Source organism: Dromiciops gliroides, chromosome 4 (genome assembly GCF_019393635.1).
Source record: "Dromiciops gliroides isolate mDroGli1 chromosome 4, mDroGli1.pri, whole genome shotgun sequence".
Taxonomy (NCBI): Eukaryota; Metazoa; Chordata; class Mammalia; order Microbiotheria; family Microbiotheriidae; genus Dromiciops; species Dromiciops gliroides.
The window spans coordinates 359,346,112-359,371,994 of NC_057864.1; the positions used below are offsets into that span (position 1 = coordinate 359,346,112).

Consider the following 25,883-nt stretch of genomic DNA (forward strand, 5'->3'; position numbering starts at 1 on the left):
AGGTGGCTCAGTGGATAGATAGATCACCGGCTCTGGAGTCAAGAGTACCTGAGTTCAAATTCGGCCTCAGACACTTAACACTTACTAGCTGTGTGACCCTGGGCAAGTCACTTAACCCCAATTGCCTCACTAAAAAAACCAAAAACAACAACAACAAAAAAAGAAATAGGTCCTGTGGTTTCATTGGTGGAGGGAATTATCAGGCTGGCAGGAAGGCTAGAAACAAGCATGCAATTAAGCACTTGCTGTGTTCCAGGCATTGTAATTAGCACTGGGGATACAAATACAAGCACAAAAGAAAGGCGTCTCTGCCCTCAAGGAGCTTACATTTTACCAGGGGAAGGAGCTGTCAAGATAGGGGGGAGTAGGGAACAGGAGCCTTGAATGAAGATGGATTCTAGACTGACCCTTTATCCACTATACCACACTGACTCCCACGTACTTATTGAGGAAGACTTCATGTGATAAATTAGACAAATGGGATATATTTGTTCTTTACAAATATCCAGGGTCAAGCAAGAGGTGGGGGCATTATCTACTTCAACCACAGGATGGCCACAAAGCTCTATAACTAAGTAATACTCTATCCACAAGCTGCTGGATGTTTATATAATGTTTCTAATCCAGTACACAAACTCCAGAATGCTTGTTCCTTGGAGAGATTTGACATGATTTGTGGTCTGGGAGGGACCTGACTCAGGCCAGTCTCCTGGTAGTTTAGGTTTTATGTTGGAAGAAAGCAAGACGCTTGCAGCTTATTCAACAGTTAACAACAACAAGAAAAACATTTGATTAGCCATAGCAGGAGAAGGATATTCAACAAAGATAGGCATTGAGGACACCTTGAGTCCAGCTGAGCCAGAGATGCCCATCATAATCCATTATCAAAGCCTTAGAATATGTCAGGAACTCCTCTTAGCCGCTCTGTACTCATAGAAGATGAGGAGGTGACATCAGAAATCTGAACCTTAATCCCCTGAGCCAGCCACTTGTAGAGGAATGTTTCAGTACCTATTAAGGAAAAACTGACCTAACTTGCATGGGTTGGAAAGGTTAGAATATTGTTCTTACTACTGTCTATGTTTTCAGAAAGAGACAAAAATTAAAAATACATATTATGATCAAGGTAGAAATTCCAAGGGAAGGATATAGATGAACTACCATCATAATGTCAGGGGTGGTGGTATTATGAAGAATTTTGTCAGTCATTATTTTTCCTGAAAATGTATTATAAGGTACTATGCAACCTGGTTTTATTATTATTTTTTTTTGACTTGGTAATACTGACAGAGTCAGTGTGATTTTTGTGATGCACATTTAAAGGTCTTAATCTGGATGTTACTTTGTCACCTTCTATAGAATTTGGTAAGAGGGAGCTATGACTTGGAACATGGATTCAAGGGCTAACACTCTGTTTCTCTAATAGCATTTAGCATATCCTATCTTGTGCAATAGTTGTTTACTTGTATTGTCTCTCCTATTGGATTATACATTCTTCAGAGGCAGGTACCATGTCTTGTTCATCTTTGTAATAATCCTCTATAGCACTGATGTAAGTTTATTTCGTTTATTTATTTAAAGTTTTGAATTCCAAATTCTATCCCTCTTTCATTTCCCTCCCTCCCTACCCTCTCCCCTCCCTGAGGTGGTGAGCAGTCAGATATAGGTTATACATATGCATTTATGTAAAGCATTACCATATTATTAATTTTATATAAAAAGACTCAAGTAAAATTTAAAAAAGAAGAAAATGCAAAGTAGCAAGCTTCAGTCAATATAATTTCTTTCTCTGGAGGTAGATAGTGTACTTTATCATTAGTCCTTTGGGATTGTCTTGGCTCATTGTATTGCTGAGAGTAGTTAAGTCACTCACAATTGCTCCTGGAACACTAATGCTGGCACTGTGTACAATGTTTTCCTGGTTCTGCTCACTTCACTATGTATCAGTTCATATAAGCCTTTCTTGGTTTTTCCAAAATCATTCTGATGTGGGATGGAATTTGGGGTCAAATTGATTGTGAGTCATCCCAAAAGAATTACAAGACTCAGTGACTCAGTTTCCCAAGTTTTATTGCAATACTGTGAGTGACCACAGGGAGAGAACCAGAATAGTGGAAAGGTATCTCTCAAATAAGGAAAGACAGTTATATTTATAGTATGGATAAATTGATAATCAGTCTAATAATAATCTCCACCTTGGGGAGGTACAGGGGAGGGCCTGTCTTTCTCATTATAATATTCTCCACCTAGGGGTGTTACAGGGGAGGACTTATCCTAATTTGGAGTTCCTGGGGTCCTAAGCCAACCCCAAGGCAGGTACCTTTTTCAGTGGAGGTGTGTTTTGGGGGTTTACATGTCATAAGGTGAATCTGAGGACAAATTTGGCCTTTTCTGCACATGTCTCTATCTGTTTCCCATGGCTAGTTTCAAAATATCTCCATTTTTCATTAGAATTTCTATACGGTTGTCATTTAGTCTAAGGTCATCATGGCCTTTCTCCCTCTGTTCCTGTTATGGGCACTGATTACTGTTGGTACAAGAACCTATATAAGTTATTCATTAACTGGGGTCTGACTCCCTTTTAGAGCTAATATCTGAATTAGAGCTTGGGTCTTGGGTTTTTCTATTAACCCTTTCTTCACCTCCTACATCAATCCTGTTCATCATTTTCCACAGCACAATAATATTCCACAATCACATACCACAGCTTTCTCAGTCATTCCTCAACTGATGGGCATTCCCTCAATCTCCAATTCTTAGGCATCACAAAGAGTTGCCATAAATATTTTTTGTACAATTTTTTTCCCTTCCCCATGATATTTATTCTATTATTTATCTTCTTTTACCCTATCCATCCTCAAACGGAATTTGCTTCTGACTGCCCCCTCCCACTCTGCCCTCCCTTCTTTCACCCCTCCCTCCTTATCCTCTTCCTCTCCTACTTTCCTGCAGGGTTAGATAGATTATTCCACCCAATTGAGTGTGTATGTTATTCCCTCCTTGAGCCAACTATGATGAGATTAAGGTCTTTGAGTCAATTCTGATGAGTGTAAGGCTCATTCACTGCCTAGTTTAGATAGATTACTCCACCCAATTGTGTATTTTTATCTCTCCTTGAGCAACTGATGAGAGTAAAGTCTTTGAGCCAATTCTGATAAGTGTGAGGTTCCTTCACTGCCCTGCCCCTCCCCCATCTCTCCCCTCACTCCATAAGCCCTTTCATGTTTCTTTCATGTGGGTTTTCACCCCATTCTACCTCTCCCCTTCCCCCTCCCCCAGTGTATTCCTCTCACCTCTCAGTTTTACCCTAAAAATGTCATCATGGGGCAGCTAGGTGGACAAAGCACCCACCCTGGACCCAGGAAGACTTGAGCCCAAATCCAGCCCCTGTCACAAGACACTCACCCACTGCTCGTCCCCAGTATGGCACTAATGTAAAGTTCAAATAGAAATAGATTCCTTCGGCTACATATTGACCACAAATTAATATTATCTGTGTGAGATTTAAATTTGGATATAAGAGCATTAAACTCTCCCTTTAACTTTGCCCTTATATATCTCCCAGACCACTAAGAAAAAGAAGCCTCTGAGCTTTAATCAGTGAGGGATTAGCTTTTATTGTTTGGGAATTAATTAGACAACAAAAAGGGGATACCAATTAGGGAAATAGGAAAGTAGAAATACAAATGAATAATCTTAGATCTAACCTTAGTCTATATTCCATTATAAAACTCACCTAATCCCAAAACTGCCTGCCAGGCCGAGACCACCAAACGCGTGTGCCACCAGGCTAAACTGCAAAGCCAGAGAGAGAACTTCCGTTTCACCCTCAGTTTTTAAACTGCTGTCCCGGAGAAGCATGGCTTGCTTGGCCAGCTCTCCGGCAGGGCAGCAGCAGGCGCGCGGCCATTCTTTGCAGTCTCCTCCCCAAAAGGGCAGTCCTTCAAAAGCCACTTCAGTAGCATGTGTTCAACTCTCAAATGACTAAGCTAAAAATTCCGGTTTTTTACCACATCTGTGTTGTATTTTTATCTTGTTAAACATTTCTTAATTATATATATTTTTTCTTTTTCTTTTTCATATTTTTTTTTTTGTTGGGCAGTGGGGGTTAAGTGACTTGCCCAGGGTCACACAGCTAGTGTCAAGTGTCTGAGGCTGGATTTCAACTCGGGTACTCTTGAATCCAGGGCTGGTGCTTTATCTACTGTGCTACGTAACTGCCCCCTAATTATATTTTAAATCAAGGTCAGCCATCCTAGGGAGTTTTGCGGGATTCCAGTTGGACACATTTGCACTAGAGTGCTTAGAATGCTGCTTTACACATAGCAGGAAATGTGGTGTCTTCGAATTGGAGTCAGAAGGTAAACATTTGTGTCCTATGGCTGCTTTGTGAATAGGGGCTTAACATAAAACCTCTTTGAGTGTCATTTTTGTCATCTGTAAAGTAAGAATTACAGTGAGTAATGTACTGTATAACTGATAAAACACTATATAAATATAAGTGGTTATTATGGTAAGTACTCAGAAAAGTTCACAGAATTGAATTAAAATCACTGGTGGTTTTGAAGAGAGAATGCCTTCAATAGGATGTTGGGGACAGTAGCTAGAATTCAAGATATAAGTAGATGTTGAAGAAATAGAGACAACAGTTGGGTTGCTACCTTAAGAAGTTTGGTGGTGAAAGGGGATAAGAAATAGAATAACAGTAGTTTGAGAATAGAGTGGAGTCTAGAAAAAGCTTTGTAATTTACTTTAGTTTAGTTTTACTATGTCTGAGTTTGTTTTTTTACATCAAGACCAGAACATATGCAAAAGTGTAGGGAAGGAGCCGTGAAGAGGGCCAGATTTTGAGGCTATTTTTGAGGATTTTAAAAAATAAAGCATTTAAACTAATTGTGCTTATGTAGTGTTTGTCTTTCTTTTGGATTAAAAGCTCCTGTAGACAGGATTTTGTGTTTTATCATCTTTGTAACCAAGCACCCTGTTTAAGTACATTGCATATTTTATGCTTCAGTAAATGAATATTTTATGAAATTGAGTAGCTGGTGTATATTTTTAATCTTTCTGGAAATTGACACTGGGTAAATACCAGGTGGTGGTGGTCACATCATATACACATCATTCCACTCTGAAGAGTGCTAACGTAGGGTATTTCTAATGAGTTCCTTCTGAATCCAGAAATGCAAGACCATTTGTTGTTGTTGTTGTTTCAACAGGATCTATAGGTTTAGAGTTGGAAGGCAAAGAAGAGGCCATTAATTCTATCCCTTTGTGATGGAGGAGTCTAGAAGGGGTTAACCAACAAACCTAAGACCCAAGCTCTAATTTAGATCTGAGCTCCAAGAGGGGCTATAACTTACCCCAGTTCTGAAAGGGATTAATGGATAACTTAAGACTGGGATCCTCATCGATCCTAGGTTCTTGTTAATTGTACCTGGAGGTCTGGCCCCCATTAATCACTACCTACAACAAAAACATAAAGAGACAGGTCACAGAGACCCTAACTGATAAATGTCAATACCCAGAAACCAGGCCTATAAAAAAGAAAGGGATCAAAAGCACAAAGGCACTCTGACCTTGGCAAGTTGAGGTATGTTTTTATGAACATGTGCAGAAAAGGCCAAATTTGTCCCCAAATTCACCTTATGATGTGTAAACCCCCAAAATGCACCTCCGCAGAAAAAGGTACCCACTTCAGGGGTTGGCTTAAGACCCCAGGAAGTCCAAATTAGGATATGAACCCCCATGTGCCTCCCTAAGGTGGAGATTATTATAATGAGACTGATTATCAGTTTATCCATACTATAAATATAACTGTCTTCTCTTTCCCTATTCCAGAGACACCTTTCTCCTGTGGTCACTCACAGTATTACAATAAAACTTGGGAAACTGAGTCACTGAATCTTGTAATTATTTGGGATGCCTCACGATCAATTTCATCACCTTAATTCCATCCTACATCAATTTAACAGATAAGGAAACCAAGAGGCAGAGGAGTTAAATAATTTGTCTAGCTATTAAGAGTATGAAATGGGATTTGAACTCAGGTCTTCTTGACTCCAAATCCAGTGCCTTACAGCACATTTTATTTTTGTTTTGAGCATTTCAAGAAATAGTCTGATAACTCCTTTAGGACTAGACTCCAAAAACATTTATTTTAACAGGGAAGGAAACATTTATCAGGGTCTTTTGGCTGAAAAAGGGGGCTAGTCTGGTACTTAACACCTTTTAGGTAGAGAGCTAGATACGTCCATTTCCTTAAAAGTCAATCTTTGGGGCAGCTAGGTGGCGCAGTGGATAGAGCACCAGCCCTGGAGTCAGGAGGACTGGAGTTCAAATCTGACCTCAGACACTTAACACTAGCTGTGTGACCCTGGGCAAGTCACTTAACCCCAAATGCCTCACCAAAAAAAAAAAGGTCAATCTTTTACAAAATTTTCTCAAAGGTACAATATAGTGTAGGGAGAGTGATGGGAAAGGTGGGCAGCAGTGTCCATTAGAAAAGGAGGAAATTTGCCTAGTGACTCCTATCTTTAAAAAGCAGAAATTCCTTCTTTAGAGAAAGAGCCCTATTAGGATTCTTCCTTTTGACATGCTAAATAGCTAACTGATCCTAGCCTCCTATTTAGAACTGGTTTACAGTTTCCTAGATTCTAGGAAAGATGTGAGTTGTATAATACTTCAAATTGAAATAAAAAACATTTTAGGAATGTTTTATTGAAGTGACTCTGAAATAGCTATTTCATTTTATTTTATTATGTCCTCAATGTTATGTTTTAAAATAATTTAAAAGACCCTGGAAATTAAGTATTAGCCCTATCCATACTTAGGAGGTAGCTCAGTGCCATGAAAGGAATATTGGATTGGGATTCAGAAGACCTGAGTATGAATCTTGGCTATGCCACTTAATACCTTTGTGACTATGAACAATTCTGTTAAACACTCTGTACCCTAATTTCCTTGTCTTTAAAATGAAGGGGTTGGATTAGGTGACTTCTGAGGTTGCTTTGAGCCTCTAAATCTGATACTATGGTCTTTTGGGGGGGGGGTGAGGCAATTGGGGTTAAGTGACTTGCCCAGGGTCACACAGCTAGTGAGTGTTAGGTGTCTGAGGTCAGATTTGAACTCAGATCCTCCTGACTCCAGGGCTGGTGCTCTATCCACCGTGCCACCTAGCTGCTCCCTGATACTATGGTCTTAAATAGGGAGATAGGGAATTAAAACAACTTGAAATTGGGTATTTAGGATGGTGGTGTCAAACTCAAATAGAAATGGGGGCCACTAAGCCATACATAAGGATCTTTGAGGGCCCATACAGATTTAGAAAAACTTATATTGACATTATCTGTGGTGGGGAGGGGGGATGTATTTTTATTTATTTTGTTAACTATTTCCCAGTTACATTTTAATCTGGTTCAAACAGCTCAGGAGGCATGTCTGCAAGCTATTTATTTGACATCTCTGATGTTGGTGATTCTTCAGGTTCCAACTTAAACTTCTTTGCAGGTCAGGTGTCCATACACCCTGACAACTCCCTCCCAGGACAATGAGGGTTAAGTGACTTGCCCAGGGTCACACAGCTATTAAGTGTCAAGTGTCTCTGAATCCAGGGCTGGTGCTTTATCCATTGCGCCACCTAGCTGCCCCTACCCTGACAACTTTTTTTCCCCCCCAGGCAATGGGGGTTAAGTGACTTGCCCAGGGTCACACAGCTAGTAAGTGTCCAGTGTCTGAGGCCAGATTTGAACTCAGGTACTCCTGAATCCAGGGCCGGTGCTCTATCCACTGTGCCATCTAGCTGCCCCCCTGACAACTTTTTAAAGAAAGTTAACTATCTTTTCAGAGGTGGAGACTTCAAGAAATTATTTAGTTCACCCCTAAGCCCTTCATCCAGCCCTCCTAGGCAAATGGTTTGCCCTAGTTTATAGCTACTGAGTATCTTTAAGCAATCTCTGTTTTTCTCAATCAGATATCCCAGCACTGCTACAATGTAGGTTAAATAACTAAACTCATTTTGTTTTTCCAAGTTACTTTTTTTTTTTTCCTAGTGCGGCACTTGGGGTTAAGTGACTTGCCCAGGGTCACACAGCTAGTAAGTGTTAAGTGCCTGAGACCAGATTTGAACTCAGGTACTCCTGACTCCAGGGCCGGTGCTCTATCCACTGGGCCACGTAGCTGCCCCCCAAGTTACTTTTACACAAATCAAAAGCCTAACTAAAACTTATATTTCCCATTAGGCACCTACCTTTTCTGGTCCCTAGGAGTAGCTTACTTAAACTAGTACCGACTTTAGAAAGTCCATCAAGGCTGGGTCATGGTAATTCTTTAAGAGTGATTCTTGAACCTTTTAGATTTCTTTTAAAAGACAAGTGTTCTCATTTTTGTGTGTTAGTGTTACTACTATGGTATTCCAAGGCCTGGTTTTCAACTCAAGTGAACTATAGTCAACCAACCATCCTGGGATGATGAATCAGAATATTTGCATTTATGAATTATCTACCTGCTAAATCTATAATACACTATAGACAACTTTCTGAATAAGAATCTGGGAGTCAGATAAAGGTTATACCGTCTGTTATCTGAACTGTTTTACTTATTGTTGCTCTCTTATATTTCTAGCTACAAGAAAACACATGAAACTCTGAGCCATGCAGGGCAGAAGGCAACTGCAGCTTTCAGCAACGTGGGCACAGCCATCAGCAAGAAGTTTGGAGACATGAGGTACTTCTAGATTGAATGAGCTTTGCACTGGACTCTGACAAAGAAGGGGCTTATGCACTTCACTCTCTGCCGGCCTTCCTTCCCTTGCTATAAAATGTCTGACAGGAACCACTGCTAGTAAGTGAGAAGTGTTTATCCCCTGAGAGTACTGCCTTAGGAAAAGTGTATGAGCCCCTGGCAGAGGAGTTCTTCCCATACTGCAAGTCCAAGTGGAAATGAGAGACAATCTAGACCCTTGTAATTACTACTGTTGAGAGCAAAATAGGAGGAATTTCCTGTTCAGACACCACAGGCTAGGAGAGGCTTAATTACTATAATCTTAACATTGAAAGCAAAATGTGTGAAGTGGAATCTACTTGGAAAGCTGCAGCTTTGTGCAGCAGCCTAACCTTTAACTGATAAACCCTATCACATCTGGGCAGGACTGCTCATTCATGTTGAAAAGATTTGTTGATTCTTAGTAGTGAAAATGCATTGTAACTAGTCCCAGCAAAGTAAGACCCTTCATTCTTTGATTCCTCAATGAAGGTATTTCCTTTGTTGTACAAGTACTGTTAAAAAGTTCTTCGGTGAAAGATTTATACATATATGTGTGTATATAATATATATGTATATTCATATACACACATATATCTATATGAACATTTACATAGTGCTCTGCATTATTTATTTAATCATACTCTAATGCTAAATAGAGAAGCAGCATAGCATAATGGCTGGAGTTCTTCTGGGCCTTGGAGTCTGGAAAACTTGAATTCAAATCCTGCCTCAGATATTTCCAGCTCAGTGACCATAGACCAGTCACTTACCTCCTGAACCTCAGGTTCTTTCCTAAGAATAAAAATTATAGAAGAGATGTGAACTATAGTGGTAGAGGCATTCTGCCCCCCAAGAGTTCCCATACTGATGAATCACAGACTGATCATAACATCATAGATCTGGATCTGGAAAGGACCTCAGGCCACCTACCCTCACCCTCTCCAATCATACAAGTGAGAAAATAGTCAGTCAACAGACACTTATTAAACACCTCTTTTGTGCTAGACACTGTGCCAAGTACTGGAGAGATGGAAACAAAAATGAAACAGACCCTGCTCTCAAGAGCTTCCCTTCTATTTGATGAGACAATATATATCCATGTATGTGTGTGTTTCTCCACACATTTACCTCTCTACATACACACATATGTATATGTATGTCTATATACATATATGCCTATGTGTGCACAGACATACACATGCATACATATAGGTAGATATTGCATTGTGTTATCTCCCTCTGTGTGTATATACACATATACATACATGTACATGCACACATACACACATATAGGAAAGAAATACAAGGTAGTTGGGGGGGGCATCATCAGTTTAGAGAGAATAGGCCCTGCAGAAATGTTCAATACATAGTAAGTGCTAATAAATGTTTGTTGATTGACTTAAGTGGCTCATGAAGATAAAGCTGGGGTTTACAACCATAGCCCAAGACTGTACATTCAGCTGTCCATCCCAATTTCTTTTCTATATTCCCTTAATCTGTCAGTTTTAATATAACAGTCTACATATATAGTTGCTTGTTTGCCCTGGAGAGGACACTTCAGCTACTCCTCATGGGGTAGATACAACACGGGATGTGGCTCCCATATCGGACTGCACAGCCACACTGTGGCCTGTGGCTCTTTAAGTTGTCCGTGACTGGTGGAGGCCTACTACTACTACTATCTCCCTGATGGTAAATTAGATAAAGGAAAAGGATGAAGAAAAAGTAAAAGAAAAGACCAAAACGGTATAAAAGATGTTTTCCCCCCTTTTGTATCTATTTCAAACTTCACTCCTCTCACTCCCCCCAACGCCCCCCCCCCCATTTCTGGTGGTAGTGTTCACTTGTTTTTAGTCCTTTCCAATTCTTCATGACCCCAATTGGGGTTTTCTTGGCAAAGATACTGGAGTGGTTTGCCATTGATATTTACACACATATATGTATACACATATGCAGAGAGATAAAGAGAGAATTTCTCCAGAAAGGAATCTTAAGGGAAATGGAGCATCTCCCCTCAGTCAGAAAAATTGGCAGTGAAAATGCACTGCACATGGTTTACAAGGTGTCACACACCACAAAACAGACTGGTTGCAGTGAAGCAGTAATGACCAAAGGAAAACAGTGAAAGAAAAGGTAGGTTTTGTGTCTGATGACTGTAAATTCTTTGGGGATATCTTCAATCAGTTCAGTTAGGGATTTTTTGACATCAGAAAAATCATCAGTGAAATCCTTTGACAGCTCCATTCATTCATAGCCACTAAAGATAGATTTAAAAAAATAATTATAAAGTAATAACTGTCTGTAAGACAGACACTAGTTGAAGAAATTTAGCTCAGCCATAGCTGTATTTTTGATGTTTAGTCTTGCAAAATTAGAATATCCTATAGGAAGTTACACTTAAGATTTTTTGGCTTCCTTCTTTGTCTGTTAGTTGAGTTAGGGGCCTATAGAATCATAATGGAAAGAACTCAGTAGGGGCTCTAGTCCAACCTTCTTATTTTAGAGATGAAGAAAAACAAGCCCAGAGAAGTTGTGACTTGCCCAGTTAGGGTCAATATATCTAATTAGTGGTAGTATCAAGACTTGAACCCAGGTTTTTATGTCCCAATCCAGCATATTTTCAGTCCCATCATTAAGTACTGTATGCTTCAGGAGAATGAATTTTTAAAAATTCATTTCCTTTAAAAATAAGTAAATTTTTTTTTTTTGGCGGGACAATGACAGTTAAATGACTTGCCCAGGGTCACACAGCTAGTAAGTGTTAAGTGTCTGAGGCCAGATTTGAACTCAGGTACTCCTGACTCCAGGGCCGGTGCTCTATCCACTGCACCATCTAGCTGCCCCTAAAAATAAGTAATTTTTGATGGATGCCTGTACAAATAACCAACACAACTATTCTTATAGCTTTGTCACATGAGCTGGAAATATTTGCGTCTTAGAATTGTAAAGTTGCTATCTAGGTATACTGTCTAAAAATCTCTAATGAGTGGTTGCCAATAAACTATAAGCTTTAGCAAGAGTTTAGACTTTTAAGCATTTATTAAAGAGCATTAGGATCTAATGGTCAGAGATAAAGGTAAAAATCTAACTATTTCTAAGGGACCCCATCACCCCACCTGCCATGGCAAGGTCAGGAACAAAAAGGACCCAACACTTCCTTCTTCCTCCCAGAGCCTCTCCTTGAAAACTGAAACAGCCCGTCTCTCTCTTCCCCCCCCCCCGCCACACATACACAGCTCCAAGCTAATTGGCTGGTAGCTTTGATAGACAGTACCCGTGAGCAAATGTCACTTCCTGACAGCAAGGAACTGACCGCATGGCTTGCCCTCAGACACCTTCTCCTCATGGCAGAGCTTTCCTACACTAACTTTCCAGCTTGTGGTGTCACTCCAATCGTTACGGTATCTAAACTGTTTTTCAACAATTTAAGTCGACTTCCATTTGTTCAGTTTTTCAGGAATCTAAGTTAAATAACTCCATGGACAAGCATCTGAATGCAGGATTTTATTTTCATCTTTCATTAATAAGGTGACAATAAGATAGTTGGAGTTCTTCAGTGAAAGAGGGTGATACAAATGTAAAATTTTGGATTATATATTTTCTCAGATGTTATTATGAACCTAGAAATAAATGCAAGATAAATATGTAGATAGTTAATAAACATTTATTAAGTACCTATTCTGTGCCAGGCACTGTACTTAGTGCTGGGGGTGGGAAAAAAAAGGCAAAAACCTCTGCCCCTCAAGGTGCTCACCCTCTAGCAGGGAAGACAAATAAGGAAACAAATGTGTAAAAACAAGCTGTATACAGGATAAATAAGAAAGAATTATAAGACAGAAGGCACTAAAATTAAAAGAGTGAAGAAGAACCACACCTTTCTCTGACCATACACCTTCCATCTTCTGCTGTGTATGTCCCTGGAGGAGTAATTCATTCTTAGCTGAATTTTTCAGTAGTTTTAAATTGACCTCCTAAGATGACAAAAGCCATGTTTCATGTTGAGATGTGATAACTTTAAAATTCTGTTCTAAGAATAGCTTTTCATACTATTCTAGCAATATTGTAGTACCCACTAATTTCCTTCTAATTCAATGATTTCTTTATAAGGTAGCTCTGTCTTGGAATCCATCTAAAAAATCTAGTTACTGAAGCATTTAAAAGGACTTTTTCAATATGGATATGTCATTTATACAGGCTGTTTTAAAAGTCTTTAAGCTATTAAATGTTTAAAACTGTTCAAAGTCGGGGGTGGCTACGTGGCGCAGTGGTAAAACACCGGCCCTGGATTCAGGAGTACCTGGGTTCAAATCTGGCCTCAGACACTTGACACTTACTAGCTGTGTGACCCTGGGCTAGTCACTTAACCCCCATTGCCCCGCAAACAAAACAAAACAAAACAAAAAACCCTGTTCAAAGTCTTGAGACATCCTGTACAATGGTGAAACATGTAGACTCCAGGGAGAGCACTCCAGCAAGGAGCTATTCATTCTATTAAACAGAGGCACAGATCCATTTGCTTGTAGAAGTAAAATATATGTGAAAGCATGTGTATGTTCAAGCATTTATAACATATAGGGATTGGTTTCTATTATGTTTCTACCATTTTTATTTCTGGATCATTTAAAGTATATTTCTCAAGACTTCTCAATAATATTTCTATAAATCATTACCTTCTTATAAAGGACTCAAGCTCTCTCATAAACAAAGAAGAAAACTATGTATAGCTCAAATAAATGAACAAAGCTTGCTATGGTACTTCAGGGTTACACTATAGTATATAATATCTAGGTGTAATTTTTAAAATTCAGTGACAGATTTTCTAAAGTAATAGAATCTGACAATCCATTTAAATGAGGATAATTTTCTGTGTGAAAACTTGGTTGTTTACAGGGGGTGTTTAGATCCAGGGGGAAAAGTCTGCCAAGTGTATAAGATGCTTAGAAAAAATAGAAATTGTATATGTTTTTAAAAGTCATTTAATTTAATAAACATTCCTAGATGAGATAAAAAATAAAGGAACTTCTACACCTTTTGGAGTGCTTAAAAGGAAAGAGACAGACAGATACACACACACACAGAATATAAACCTTTTTCTATGTATCTTTACCTAAATATATTGGTATAAATATCTATATAGGCAGATATGTGCCTATCCATTGATATCTAAATGTAAATATCAATAGATATGTAGCTTAGCTATACTATACACACACATATTTATACCCTCTAGCATATAATACTGACCAGTGATTTCTTACTGTGCATTCCAGATTTTTGGAAACCCAAATTGGACTGTCTTTAGAGAATTCTATTTCTTCCTCTTTGATTTTCCTTATGTGAATCTTTCATAGTATAATGGGTTGATAGGAATGTTGGGCATGATTCTCCCTCCATGGAGTTTTTGAGTTGAGCATAGTAATGCCTCACTTTTTCATAGTGTTTTATGGTTTGTAAAGTGTCTTCCTCACAAATATTCTGTGATGTTAAATACTGCAAGTCTTATCATTCCCTTTTTACAGATGAGAAAACAAGCTCACAGAAGGTGTCCAGTCACCACCTAGCAACAAATATAAAACTTGAAACTATCTGACCTAACTGACTTAGTCTGGTATTCTTTCTACTGTGTCATGCTTACCTTTAATATTGATCAACAATACCTCTGGTTCAACCTTTATTATCATTTAGGCCATGAAAAGTTTGATATATTAATAGGAATGATGTTCATAGTTTGAGTTTTTTGGTTGCATTTGATTTTTTTTTCTAGTTGTTTAGAAAAAACCTAGCCTATGGATTGTTCCCTGGACTGATTAATCAAGTTCACATTCTCTATCCTCTTTGTGATTCAGAATACCACAGTCCATGGTTATCATTTTAGTATTAGAACTTGAGTTCTGCTTCCAGCTCTGTCATTCATTACCTGTAATATCTGAAAAGCTTCTGAATTTCACATTTAATTCCTTTCTCCATAATACCTGGCCTGCCTTCCTGGTACAGTTGTTTTAAAGAAACTGAGAATATATTAAATGAAAGCATCTTCTCTAATTGCATTTTCATGTAATTTATGAGAAAATGTTTTTGCCTACAGTTTGTTTAAAAAAACCGTGTCTAAGGTAAAAGCGTCATACAAATGGAAGGAATTAAAATATTTTAATTAATAACATTAAAAACTAAACTCTCTCTGGAGTTTAGTTCTTATAGCTTTTATTTAGACTGTAATTTGGCTGAGATAAAATGTTTAATTTTGTCATACTTTTTGCAGTAGATTCATGAACTAACTATATCAGTGGCAACAAAGAAAGATAATATGTTTCACTGAAGTCCAGGTCATAGAAAAAATTTGTTGTGTGAGATTTAAAAATGGATATACGAGCATTAAACTCCCCCTTTAACTTTTCCCCTTATATATCTCCCAGACCACTAAGAAAAAGAAGCCTCTGAGCTTTATTCAGTGAGGGATTAGCTTTTATTGTTTGGGAATTAATTAGACAACAAAAAGGTGATACCAGTTAGGGAAATAGGAAAGTAGAAATACAAATGAATAATCTTAGATCTAAGCTTAGTCTATATTCCATTATAAAACTCACCGAATCCCAAACTGCCTGCCAGGCCGAGAACCAGCACTGAACACCAAAAGCATGTGCCGTCACGGCAAAGCTTAAACGCCAGAGCAAGAGCGAGAGAAAGAGAACTTCCATTACACCCTCAGTTTTTAAACTGCTGTCCCAGAAGTTGGTGCCCTCGGACACGGTGTGCTTGGCCAGCTCTCCGGGCAGCAGCAGGTGCATGGCCGTTCCTCATGGTCTCCTCCCCAAAAGGGTGGTCCTTCAAAAGCTGCTTCAGTGGCATGCGCTCAACTCTCAAATGATTAAGCTAAAACTTCCATTTTTTACCACAGTTGGAATAACTTTGCTTGCCCACCATATTTGTTAGGAAAACTCCTAAAAACAAACCAAAAAATGAAATTAAGAGATTTGAGTTACACCTCTTCTCTTTGACTCTGTACAGCTATGGATAAAGACAAAGTGAACAAAAACTTGTCTCAAGGAAGCAGTGAGAATTCTGTATACTAGACCACTTCAGTGATAAATATTAGTTATGTAACATGAAACTCAAACTTCCAAGCACCCCAGTAAGTGAAGAATATTCAAGAAAAACATAGTCTGTTTACTTTATTGCTTATAGGATTATAAAAGTAAACAGCAAATGGAATCAGATTCTTGTCCATTGGCTCCTTACATGAGAGAACAAAGGTTGCATGCAATGAATTTCTCTCCATAATGTATCTAAATATGCTAACTCTTACTACTACTGCTCTCATTTTGTTTCTGCTACAGATCCCATTCCATTGGGTAAGCTTTATCTTTGTTCAATACTCTTGTTGTTATGCTGGGCTTTCCCTTACTACTCAGGAGTGAATGGCATATTCTCTTTTCCTTTGGTACCCCAGGTTGTTTCATTTGTTAAAAAGTGTTCAGATTTTCATTTCATCAAATGAACAGGAAGAAAACTGAAGGGGGTGTTATACACACTGAGGTTTATTGAGCAAACCAATATTTGTCTTTTTTCTGAATTATTCAGATTAACATTCCTTCATTCTATAGTTTGGAAAGTAATTCTCCTAATTAATATGACGTATTTTACAGCTTGCTATTTAGATGCTAATATGAAAGTTAAAATTTAAGATGTATGTTACTTTTCTTCCTTTTCCCAAATATCTGATGCATATCTTTTGCCTGGCTCTTGCTACTTCTTTTTAGCCTTTTTCTATCTCAACTTTTTCCCTCCTATATATGCTTTACTTGTAATTTGAAGGCTAACCATTTCATGGCTTTTCTTATCCTGTGTCTATTTTCTTTTGGAAAACAAACTTTCCTGAATTTGAGAAAATCAATTTATAGTCCTAGCATCTACTGTGAAGCATCTTCTCTAATTGCATTTTCATGGAATTTATGAGAAAATGTTTTTTCCTACAGTTTGTTTACCTTAGACATATTTTTTTTTTACAATCAGTATCCCTAGTCTTAATTAATTAAGGCTTTTCTTTATGCCTTCCAGTAAAGTGCAGCATTATTGATTTACTTGAATGACATTTTAGGGAAAAGTTAACAAGGTTCATAAGAGTCTAGGAAAGCTGAAATTCAGCATAGACAGTACAATTGAAAAGTGTTATTGGGAAAATATTAGGCTGGGTAACTGTGTTGGTCCCCTGGGTTCTCATAGGAAATAAAAGGTAATCTGGACAAAAAATAGGCTGCTTTCAAATAAACACAGTATTGGTTTGAGCTTATCTCAACAGGATGGAACTAAGATTCCTTAAAAAAAAAAAACCCAGGAAAAGGGAATTTCTTACCTCCCAAGTTTCTCAACTTGCAAAGGAAATATACCTCAACAGAAAGAGTCTTCTGGCATAGTCATGTATGTGTGGTGACGGTGTTTGCATGCCCCTTTCTTTGCTGTTTGGAATCTCCCTAAGAGTAGGTAAAAGCCAAATGTAACAAAAAGGAAGGCTTAGTGACCAACAGGGCAATCTTCAGTTTCTCTTCATGGAAACATCATAATAATTGTAATTCTAATAACTGATAGCATTTTATAAAGCACTTGAAGATTTGCTAAGTACTTTCTATATGTTGTCATTAGGCCCTCACAACTATCCTTGTAAGATAGATGGCTATTATTATCTCCATTTTACAGATGAGGAAATGGAAGTTGAGAGATGGAGGGTAACACACTTAATAAGTGTCTAAAGCAGGATTTATACTTAGGTCTTACAGACTGCAAATGCAGCATTCTACTATGACACTTGAATAAATGTGCCAGTTTATCCTCTGAGCTCAGTGAGGATGTGCTCAAAGGGCCCATAGAGTTAATGGAACTGAAGTAGCCAGCCTAGGTTCCAAGTTGGAGAATTTTTCTCTTCTATAGCCCCAATGTCCCTAAAGTATGGGGAAATTAGGCAGCTTCTCCATCCCCACTCTAGAGCCTGAATCCCTTATCCCTTAACATGAGTGCTCAGGAAGGGACTTATGCCTTCAAGGGGTAATGGTGGTGAGTCACATCTATGAGGAAAATGAAAAATAAATACAGATAGGAATAATCCATACCCTCCCACTAACTTCTTTGCCCCTTATAAAATGCTTATGGTAACTTTCAGAGAACCAGGTGCTTTGAACTAGTTCATTGAGGAAGGAAGCAGTCAAGGCGCCTCCCAAGGTCTTCATTTGCCACTTGCTGTATCCAGTCTTCAGTGGTATCCTGTGAAAAGGCAGATAAGAGTGTCTCTAGCTCATGCGTAATAGTAATTGTCCTTTGATATTTTGTCAGATAGTTCTCAAGACTGTGATAACACAAAGCTGGACAAGCATAAAGAGCAGGCTGTTTGTCAGTGAACAAGTCAATCAGCAAGCATTTACCAAGTGCTTATTCTGTGCCAGGCACTTTGCAAAGCATTAGGGATATGAAGAAAGGCAAATACTTGGTCACTTCCCTCAAGGATCCCACCTCCTACTGGGGAAGACAACATGTAGATAACTTGGTGAAATATGTGAATACTGCTCTCCCCCCCTTTTTTTTTCTCCTGGCTAAGGAGCACACTAGCTTTGAAGCCAGTGAGGATGAAGAAATGAGGGAGCTGGTCTTTTTCCATCCCTCTCTTTCCTAAAATCTCCACCTTCCAGGAAAAACACAAAGTTGGACTAGAGAGGCAGGACTTGGGAAGTAGACCTACCTGGGAGGAACAGCTGTCCACACGAGTCTGGGTATCTTCACTAGTATATTCAGGAGGAAAAGAGCATGCAGCCATCCATTACTGTCTATTCACTCTTGTCATCTTTACAAGTGGATCCAGAAATCCATAGGGCTCAATAAAAAGTGTCCTTGTGGTGTGTTGGCATGGTGCATCGCATGGATCTGAAAATGCAGACTGAACTGGTAGAGGGTATTCTGTACTTACTGTGATGTTTTCTTTTTTCTCTTCACCTGCTTTCTCTCTGGAGTTACTCTATCCGACATTCCATAAGTATGCCTGCTATGAGGTAACATGCTTAAGATATTTTCATATATCACTGTAAATGTGTATAGAGTATGCTGTTTAGTTGGTGTTTATTTTGTTTCCCTCTTTATGTGAAAGCAAAAAAAAAAAAAACAAACCTGTTTTTCTAATCTTGTTTCCAATATTCTTAAGTAGCCAAGGGAAAGTGGTTGAAAAATATCAACCAATTCACAAGAATTTATTGAGCATTTGTACTGATTATGTTAGGATTGTAAAGATAAGAATGACATAGTTCTTGCCTTCAAGGAACTTAGGTTCTACAGGTACATAGCAGATAAATATAATGCAAAGTAGGGTGTGATGGGGGCAAAGAAGAAAATCCAAAGAAGTTCTAGGAAGATTTGGCAGGAAAGAGAAGCTGTTTTAGCTGAGGAAAATGGGGAAGTCCTTACAGAAGAGTTGGCTTTGGAAACACCATCAGAATACAGGAAGAAGAAGAGAATTCTGAAAGGCAGAGGTAAGGTGGGAATGAGTAAAGTGTCATGTTCACATAATAGTATTGATAGACCTACCCACTTCAAAACAAAAATGGTAACAAAATAGTGGTAAAAAGTGATTTACAAAATTGTGAAAAGGCTCTTATTTCCACTTGAAAGTTGGCCTCCATATTTGCATGACCTAGTGAATCAATTTGGTGAAATCAAATGAAACAGAATTATCTGATTAAACCATTTTCCTCATATTCTTCAGCATGTGCAGAAAGGTAATTTAATTAGGGGATTTTCTCTTGGGTTTTTCTGAAGGGATTTTCTCAGGATTTCTGATTCAAGCCCAATTTACTTGAGAATATACAGTTTAATTGGTTGTTTAGGGGATATAGTAGGATCATTTGATTTGCTAATTTGGGGTTGGACAGAGATTCAAATAAGTGTGCCATCATTATCTAAGACTTGAACAATTAGCCTTTCCCAGAATGATAGCACACTGAGTTCCCTATCCTGTGTCATAATGGGCTCAAACCCCTTTTTTTGCTGTTTGGGTAGTCAACAAAAGTTTCTGAAAAGAAAAATTTGTTACTCTTAGCAATGACCTCTGCAATACTATGGAATAGCATTTTCTTCTTAATTTCCCCCTTAGTTACTGGGAATAGGTGCCTGTTTTTTGTTTTTACCAGATTACATGGGGAAAACTTTTGTCAATTTACATATTAAAGTTCTGCCCCCAAAAGTCCCAGTTTTGTGGGTTGTTCCTACCACCTTTGCTTTTTCAGCTATAGGAAAGGGGATGTAAAATAGTATCCCAACCATTTATAGTATTTACTGTGCAATTTTTAAAGCTTATTTTTATCAATTAAAAAGAAAAGGCAAAAATATTCAGTTTAGAAATAAGTTTTGGTTTTATTTCTTTACCATAAATGGGTTACTAACCACCACATCCTATCTAGTTGGCACACATTTCATAATCTCATTTTATATGACCAAATGGCAAAATATGAATTTTATTTTTTTAATTTTTATTGTTTTAAATTTTTTAACTTTAAAATAAAAAATGATTTAATGACTAAAAGAATGTGGTGTGTACTGCATGTGTAGAAACAACAATAATAACAGCTAGCATTTGTGTAACTCTTTAAGGTTTGCAAAACATCCCACATATAGTATCTCATTTGATCCTCACAACAACCCTGTGAGATAGGTACTGTTATCACCATTTTACAAAATTGAGTCAGAGAGGATAAGTGATTTGCCTAGCATCACAGAACTACTAAAGGAGGATTCAGACTCGGATCTTCCTGACTCCAAGTATCCATCATTCTACCTAGCTATCTCAGTGCAATTAATATGAGCTTATATGCATTCTGTTTAGTGAAAGAAGAGAAAAGATCTCTTGGAATTTGAAACAAGGATAGCTGATAACACCATTGATGGTGGGGTGGTAGCACTAGCTTTGTAGATTGAGGGGCTAGGTTCAAATCGTGCCTCAGACACTCTGACCTTGGCCAGATGACTTAACTGTGCCAGGAAGTTAGTTAGTTCTCTAATACTCTTACCCAAGTGGGTGGTAAGTGGGAGTTCCCTATACTGATGAAATCATCAGCCTGGACAAAACCAGATTAAAAAAAAAATTTATGACCTCTCATTGAGCAATTAATTAGCATATTTCATTTTAAAGAATTAGAGTATTACTTTCTAGCAACAGCAGAAACACATCTCTCAGGAAGGGTTGCATTAGAAAAGGGAAGCTTTAGTGATCCTCTTTTTTTCCTTAAACTAGTCTAACATTCTTTTCTTTTCATTAAAGGGATGAATATTCTATTTTTTTCAATTGAGACAATTCAAATGAGATTATTTTCAATTTATTCTTCTTTCTGCAGCCTGACCAAAAGGAAGGTGATGTTCAAAATCTCCATGGTGACAGGAAGTTTGAATTAGGAAATGTGTATTTGAAGCTGTTGGCCCTTTGACTCCTAGGAAGCCATTTAAGTTGCTTTATGGAACAGTTGCCATCATAATATTGCAAACACGATCTTAATTATTTGACAGTTTAGTGCCCCACTGGCTTGTTTAATTTTGAAAAATGCTCATCAACTCCTAGTCTCTGGATCTCTTTAGTGTGCTTGGGAGTTGCAGTGGCACAAGGTACCTTTAAGGCATAGCTGGTGCTGGATGGTAAATTGACAAGTGGTTTCTCCTCTGCACCTCCACTGTTTACTAATAAAAGCAGCAAATCACACAGCACGGTTGCTAGGACGACTAGATCTGTGGAGCTCACTTCTCTCTCTCTCTCTTTTTATTATGTTTTAGGAATTCTCCTACTTTCAAATCATTTGAGGAGAGGGTTGAGACAACTGTCACAAGCCTTAAGGTACAGATTAAGTGCTAAATCATGTGAATGAGTCCATTAGGTGGGGACAGCTCAGTCATTGGTGCCACTCATGCCAAAGCAGGCAGGCACCCTATACTATACCAGCCAGGATGCCATGCAGCATGAGGGCAGGGCTGCTGTAATCCAGACCTTGTTTCTTGAATGTACAGGTAATGTTAATATGGACCAGCACCAAACAGTTCTTGAAGTATGGGTGAGATACTGAGCACCAAACTGTTCTTTTAATTGTAGTTAGGGTTTTCATTCTTGATATCACCTCTTTTTCTTGGATTACTCTCCAGGATGCTCCATATACAAAGGGAATACTTGAATATAGGAACAGGATAAAGGATATAGAAATCTAGATTTTTAGAAATCTGCAATGGGGAGGGGGAAACACCTCAAAGCTCTTTTTTTTAGTGCAGTGACAAATAGACATGAACTAGCTTGTTGCTGCTATGTGTCCCCATTCTATCAGGTACCCCAAGTCACCCTCTTCCTATATTGATCAAGTTTTGGACAAGGTGGTAGAACAACATAACTAGATCAGAGTACGTTCTTTTGTAATGTTGACTAAATTCAGCCCTGATCAAAGTGAAGTGTCTGGAATGTGTGAGTGTAGATGTGTTGCCCCATTTTGCAGAACAAAAAAGGAAAGCAAGAAAACCCCTTAGAAGAATACACATGTGAGCTCTTTTAAAGATGAACTAAATTCAATATGTAAACAATTGTATATAAGTATCTTACATACGTTCTTATATTACCTTTTTGGTCTTAGTTCCCCATGGCTTTCAGTAAACCTTCCCATGTATCAGTCTCTTAGATAATGAAATAAATTCTATGCACATAAGAAAAAAAATAGATCCATTTCAGTAGGTAATAGTTATTTCCTAATTATTGCCTGTATCCCTTGAGAAGCTTCTCCTACCATCCTGGCTTCCTAACCCTTACCCTAACCCTAACTTTACCTAACCCTGCTGCTTTATAAAATGCTTTCCTCACAACAGTCCCATAAATACTTTTATCCCCATTTTATAAATGGAGCTAATAAGTTAAGTGACTTACCCTTAGTGAAAAGTCAGAACTGACAATCAAATAAAGGTCTCCCAACTCCAAACCCAGTGTTTGTTCCACTCTGCCACAATGTGTGGTATATAATTTTTAATGTCTTGTTAAGAGTGCCAGAGAAAAGCAATAAACTACAGTGGAGAGGGTAAGTTTTTGAGTCTGACAAACTAGTAATATTACTGTGGGCAAATCCCTTAAATACTTAGTTGCACCAGACAGGTTTCTAAGACTGAAAGCAACAGAAGAGTTTTGAGGTTGTAAAGTAGAAGTGATTTTCACACCAGGAGCTCCCTGATGAATTGCAAGTCCAGACATATGCGTTCTGATCCATACCCCAAGGCCATTTATATAGTGTATTCCAGTTGTTAATTGCATTGCATCTTACTATTAAAGAAAAACATTCTGATTCTGGTCATTCATCCACTTTGTACTTAAGATCTTGCATTTGAGAGATTGATAACATAGGATTGTAATTTTACTGATACTTTTCCTTCATAGAGGAGCTAATGATAATTATCCCAAAAGGCCTTTTTCCATTGGTCCATTTTGTACTTATTTACTACATAAGTATATAATGTCCAAGAATGAAATCAACATTATGTTTTAATCCTTTTTACCAGCAAAATCATTGGCACTATGCTAAATTTCCCTTCTTTGGTTGCCATTCTCATCATCATCAGAATGAGCCACCTAAGTAGGTATCTTGGGATCTATTACATTGCCTGGCCTTCCTTGGAGAGACCTTACTCTGATTAAGATGGATTTTCTTTAAGTCTTGGTTCCATTTCATAGTCTTCTATTTCTGTAGCAATAATTTCAGCTCCTCGCTGAGGCAAAGGCTAAGGGAACCCAGAGAGTCAATTTCTCATTTGACCAATACCTTTAGATAGTCCCAAACAAATGGATTTCACATACTGTTAATGAAGTTCTGATACAAGGGAAGTTGTACTTTTTAGGCTTCCATTAGAAAGAGAAGGGGATATGAAGAAGCAAAAGAAGAATAAAGAACAGTCCTATTTTAATTTGCTTTTAGGAAATGCTGGTAAGCCCACATACTCTTAAGTGTTTGAGTCCCATTTATAGCATCTCTTATTTCCTGTGCTTCTAAACAGAGATAAATTAATAGCACTCTCATTGCCATTTACAGAGGTAACCTTGAAGGTTTATCTAGCGCATCTTCTGCTTTCAGGTAGACCTATATAACTAACTCATTCTACCTGTATCTGTTTTATAATAAGGAACTTTGTGGAAAGTAAATCTATAACTGCTCTACCTTCTCAGTATTTAACAAGCCTTATATCTAACATTGTCTCCTTGTTCCTTTTTCTTCTGTTGATGAAATTAAAGGAAAATAGCTGATAATCATTCTCTCATAACTTCATACATTTTATTACAAAGTCATCTTCTTTCCTTCCCCCCTCTCAAATAATCATAGTTCTAACTTTTTTTTTCTATTTTCCTTTTTTAATCATCTTTGTTTTTCCAAACCTCCTCCAAAAATGCCACATCCCTCTTACAAGTTAGTGGAAGCCAATATTGCAGTCTGTGAAGAGACAGACTTGTGAGTCAGTCCACTAATGCTATGCTGTATTCTTATTCACACATCCTCATATGATATTCTCTTAAAAACACCCACCATACTACAGACATTTGACTTATGTTGTGCTATAAATATGAGGCATACCTCTGCCATCCTTTCTTAGACTGTGGCATTTGCTATGTGGCATTTGCACAGTCACCTTTCCTCTGTTCACGTTGATTCTGTTTGCTTCCAAACAACTCTCTAATTCATCAAGATCATTTTAAATCCAGTTCCTGTCCTTGCAAGGCACCATTTTATCCTACTCCAGCTAGATGTCATCTGTAAACTTAATGAGAATGCTTTCTGTTTCATCTTTCAGGTCACTGAGAAAATATTAAGGCACAGAGCAACTCCTGTGAAACTGTGTTCGCTATGTTGTCCCAGGTTGACAGTGAATCATCTGTTGATAACTATAGCTTTTGTAGCAGTTCTACACCCACCTAAAGAAGACCATATTTCCTCATTTTATTGATGAATATGTCATATGAATAGAAGTAATGAAGTATATCAAATAAGAAGAATCGCAAACCTTATTAAAACAATCCAAAGTAAACTGTTACATTCCCATGCTCTGTCAGCCCTTTTTGTCTTTCATAAAAGATTAGTTTGTCTGTCTTGGTAATACAAATGACATTTTATGCAAAGGGCATTTGTAAACAACAGGGTAGGGTGACAAAATATTCTTAATTGCAGAAAGTTTCATACTCTTGCTTCCGGTCATCTAGTCCACATCCCTGCACTCTTGTCGGCTGTGTCTGAATTACTCAGGTCCATCACATTCCCAGTATGAGCCATCTTATAAGTAAAGTGAAAGAATAAGCTTTGTAAAATTTCCTTTCCATAGGGTCATTAGGACTGACTGACTGATTTTCCATGATGAACTCTTGTCCTTTCTTTCTGTTGTCTTGGCTTGAGGGAACAAAACTGAGGGAACAATGGGAGGAAAAGATACAAAGTTAAACAACAATGATTTAAAAAATCAATATATATCTGGTCATAATATTATTTGTTGATTCATCCTGCGCAAGAGAATTAAAATGAAACTTGAGAGTAGCAGCTGCTAATAAGAAGAGAAAGGACTTCCTTGGGTGGGCTTAGTAAGGCTACTCCTCTCACCTCCTCTCAAGGGAGAAGGAAGAGTGAAAAACACCCGGGGGAAGGTAATCTTATGCTTCGGTAAGAAAACTGCAGCAGAAAAGAGGAATAGGTCCTTTCACCCACCCTCACACCACTAATATAACATGGAAGGATAATTTAATGAATACAGAGCTAAGAGAAAAAATGGTATTTGATAACTTTTGGTAATCACAATTTACGTATTAGTTTGGCTGTTTTCATAGTTTTTAAATTTAAACAAAATGTGCCAGATCTTGTCTTTTGAATAAGCACGGACACATCCAATGTTATAAAAGTACTGGAAGGAAATTTGGTACCCGGTGTGGGAACCAGTTTTTAATTGGGGAGTGTTAGCTAAGCGGCTCCCCGTAATATTGGGGCAAGGGAGACAGACAGCCTCCCTCAAAACAGAGAAAGATTTATTTAACAAGAATGAACTTAAAAAAACACTAACAGGATCAGTAGGATCAAGGGAAAGGAAATAAAATGGGGAAAAGGAAATTA

The 25,883-nt window shown here is 38.1% G+C and overlaps 2 protein-coding genes across 4 annotated transcripts in view; one reads left to right on the forward strand and one right to left on the reverse strand.

Moving 5' to 3' along the window:
- Positions 1–25,883, forward strand: part of TPD52L1 (TPD52 like 1) — a 171,053-nt gene that overhangs the window by 142,703 nt on the left and 2,467 nt on the right. Inside the window, exons 4-7 of one of the 3 annotated variants that reach the window (XM_044004757.1) lie at positions 8,620–8,721; positions 16,095–16,109; positions 18,753–18,791; positions 21,553–21,613. In XM_044004757.1, coding sequence (XP_043860692.1) covers positions 8,620–8,721; positions 16,095–16,109; positions 18,753–18,791; positions 21,553–21,613 — 217 coding nt within the window. The remainder of the gene's footprint in view (positions 1–8,619; positions 8,722–16,094; positions 16,110–18,752; positions 18,792–21,552; positions 21,614–25,883) is intronic. The other 2 variants (XM_044004758.1, XM_044004759.1) reach the window with 2 other exon arrangements.
- HDDC2 (HD domain containing 2) overlaps positions 21,620–25,883 on the reverse strand; it is a 31,263-nt gene continuing 26,999 nt past the window's right edge. The window contains exon 6 of the mRNA XM_044004755.1: positions 21,620–25,187. Coding sequence (XP_043860690.1) covers positions 25,060–25,187 — 128 coding nt within the window. The 3' untranslated portion in view covers positions 21,620–25,059. The remainder of the gene's footprint in view (positions 25,188–25,883) is intronic.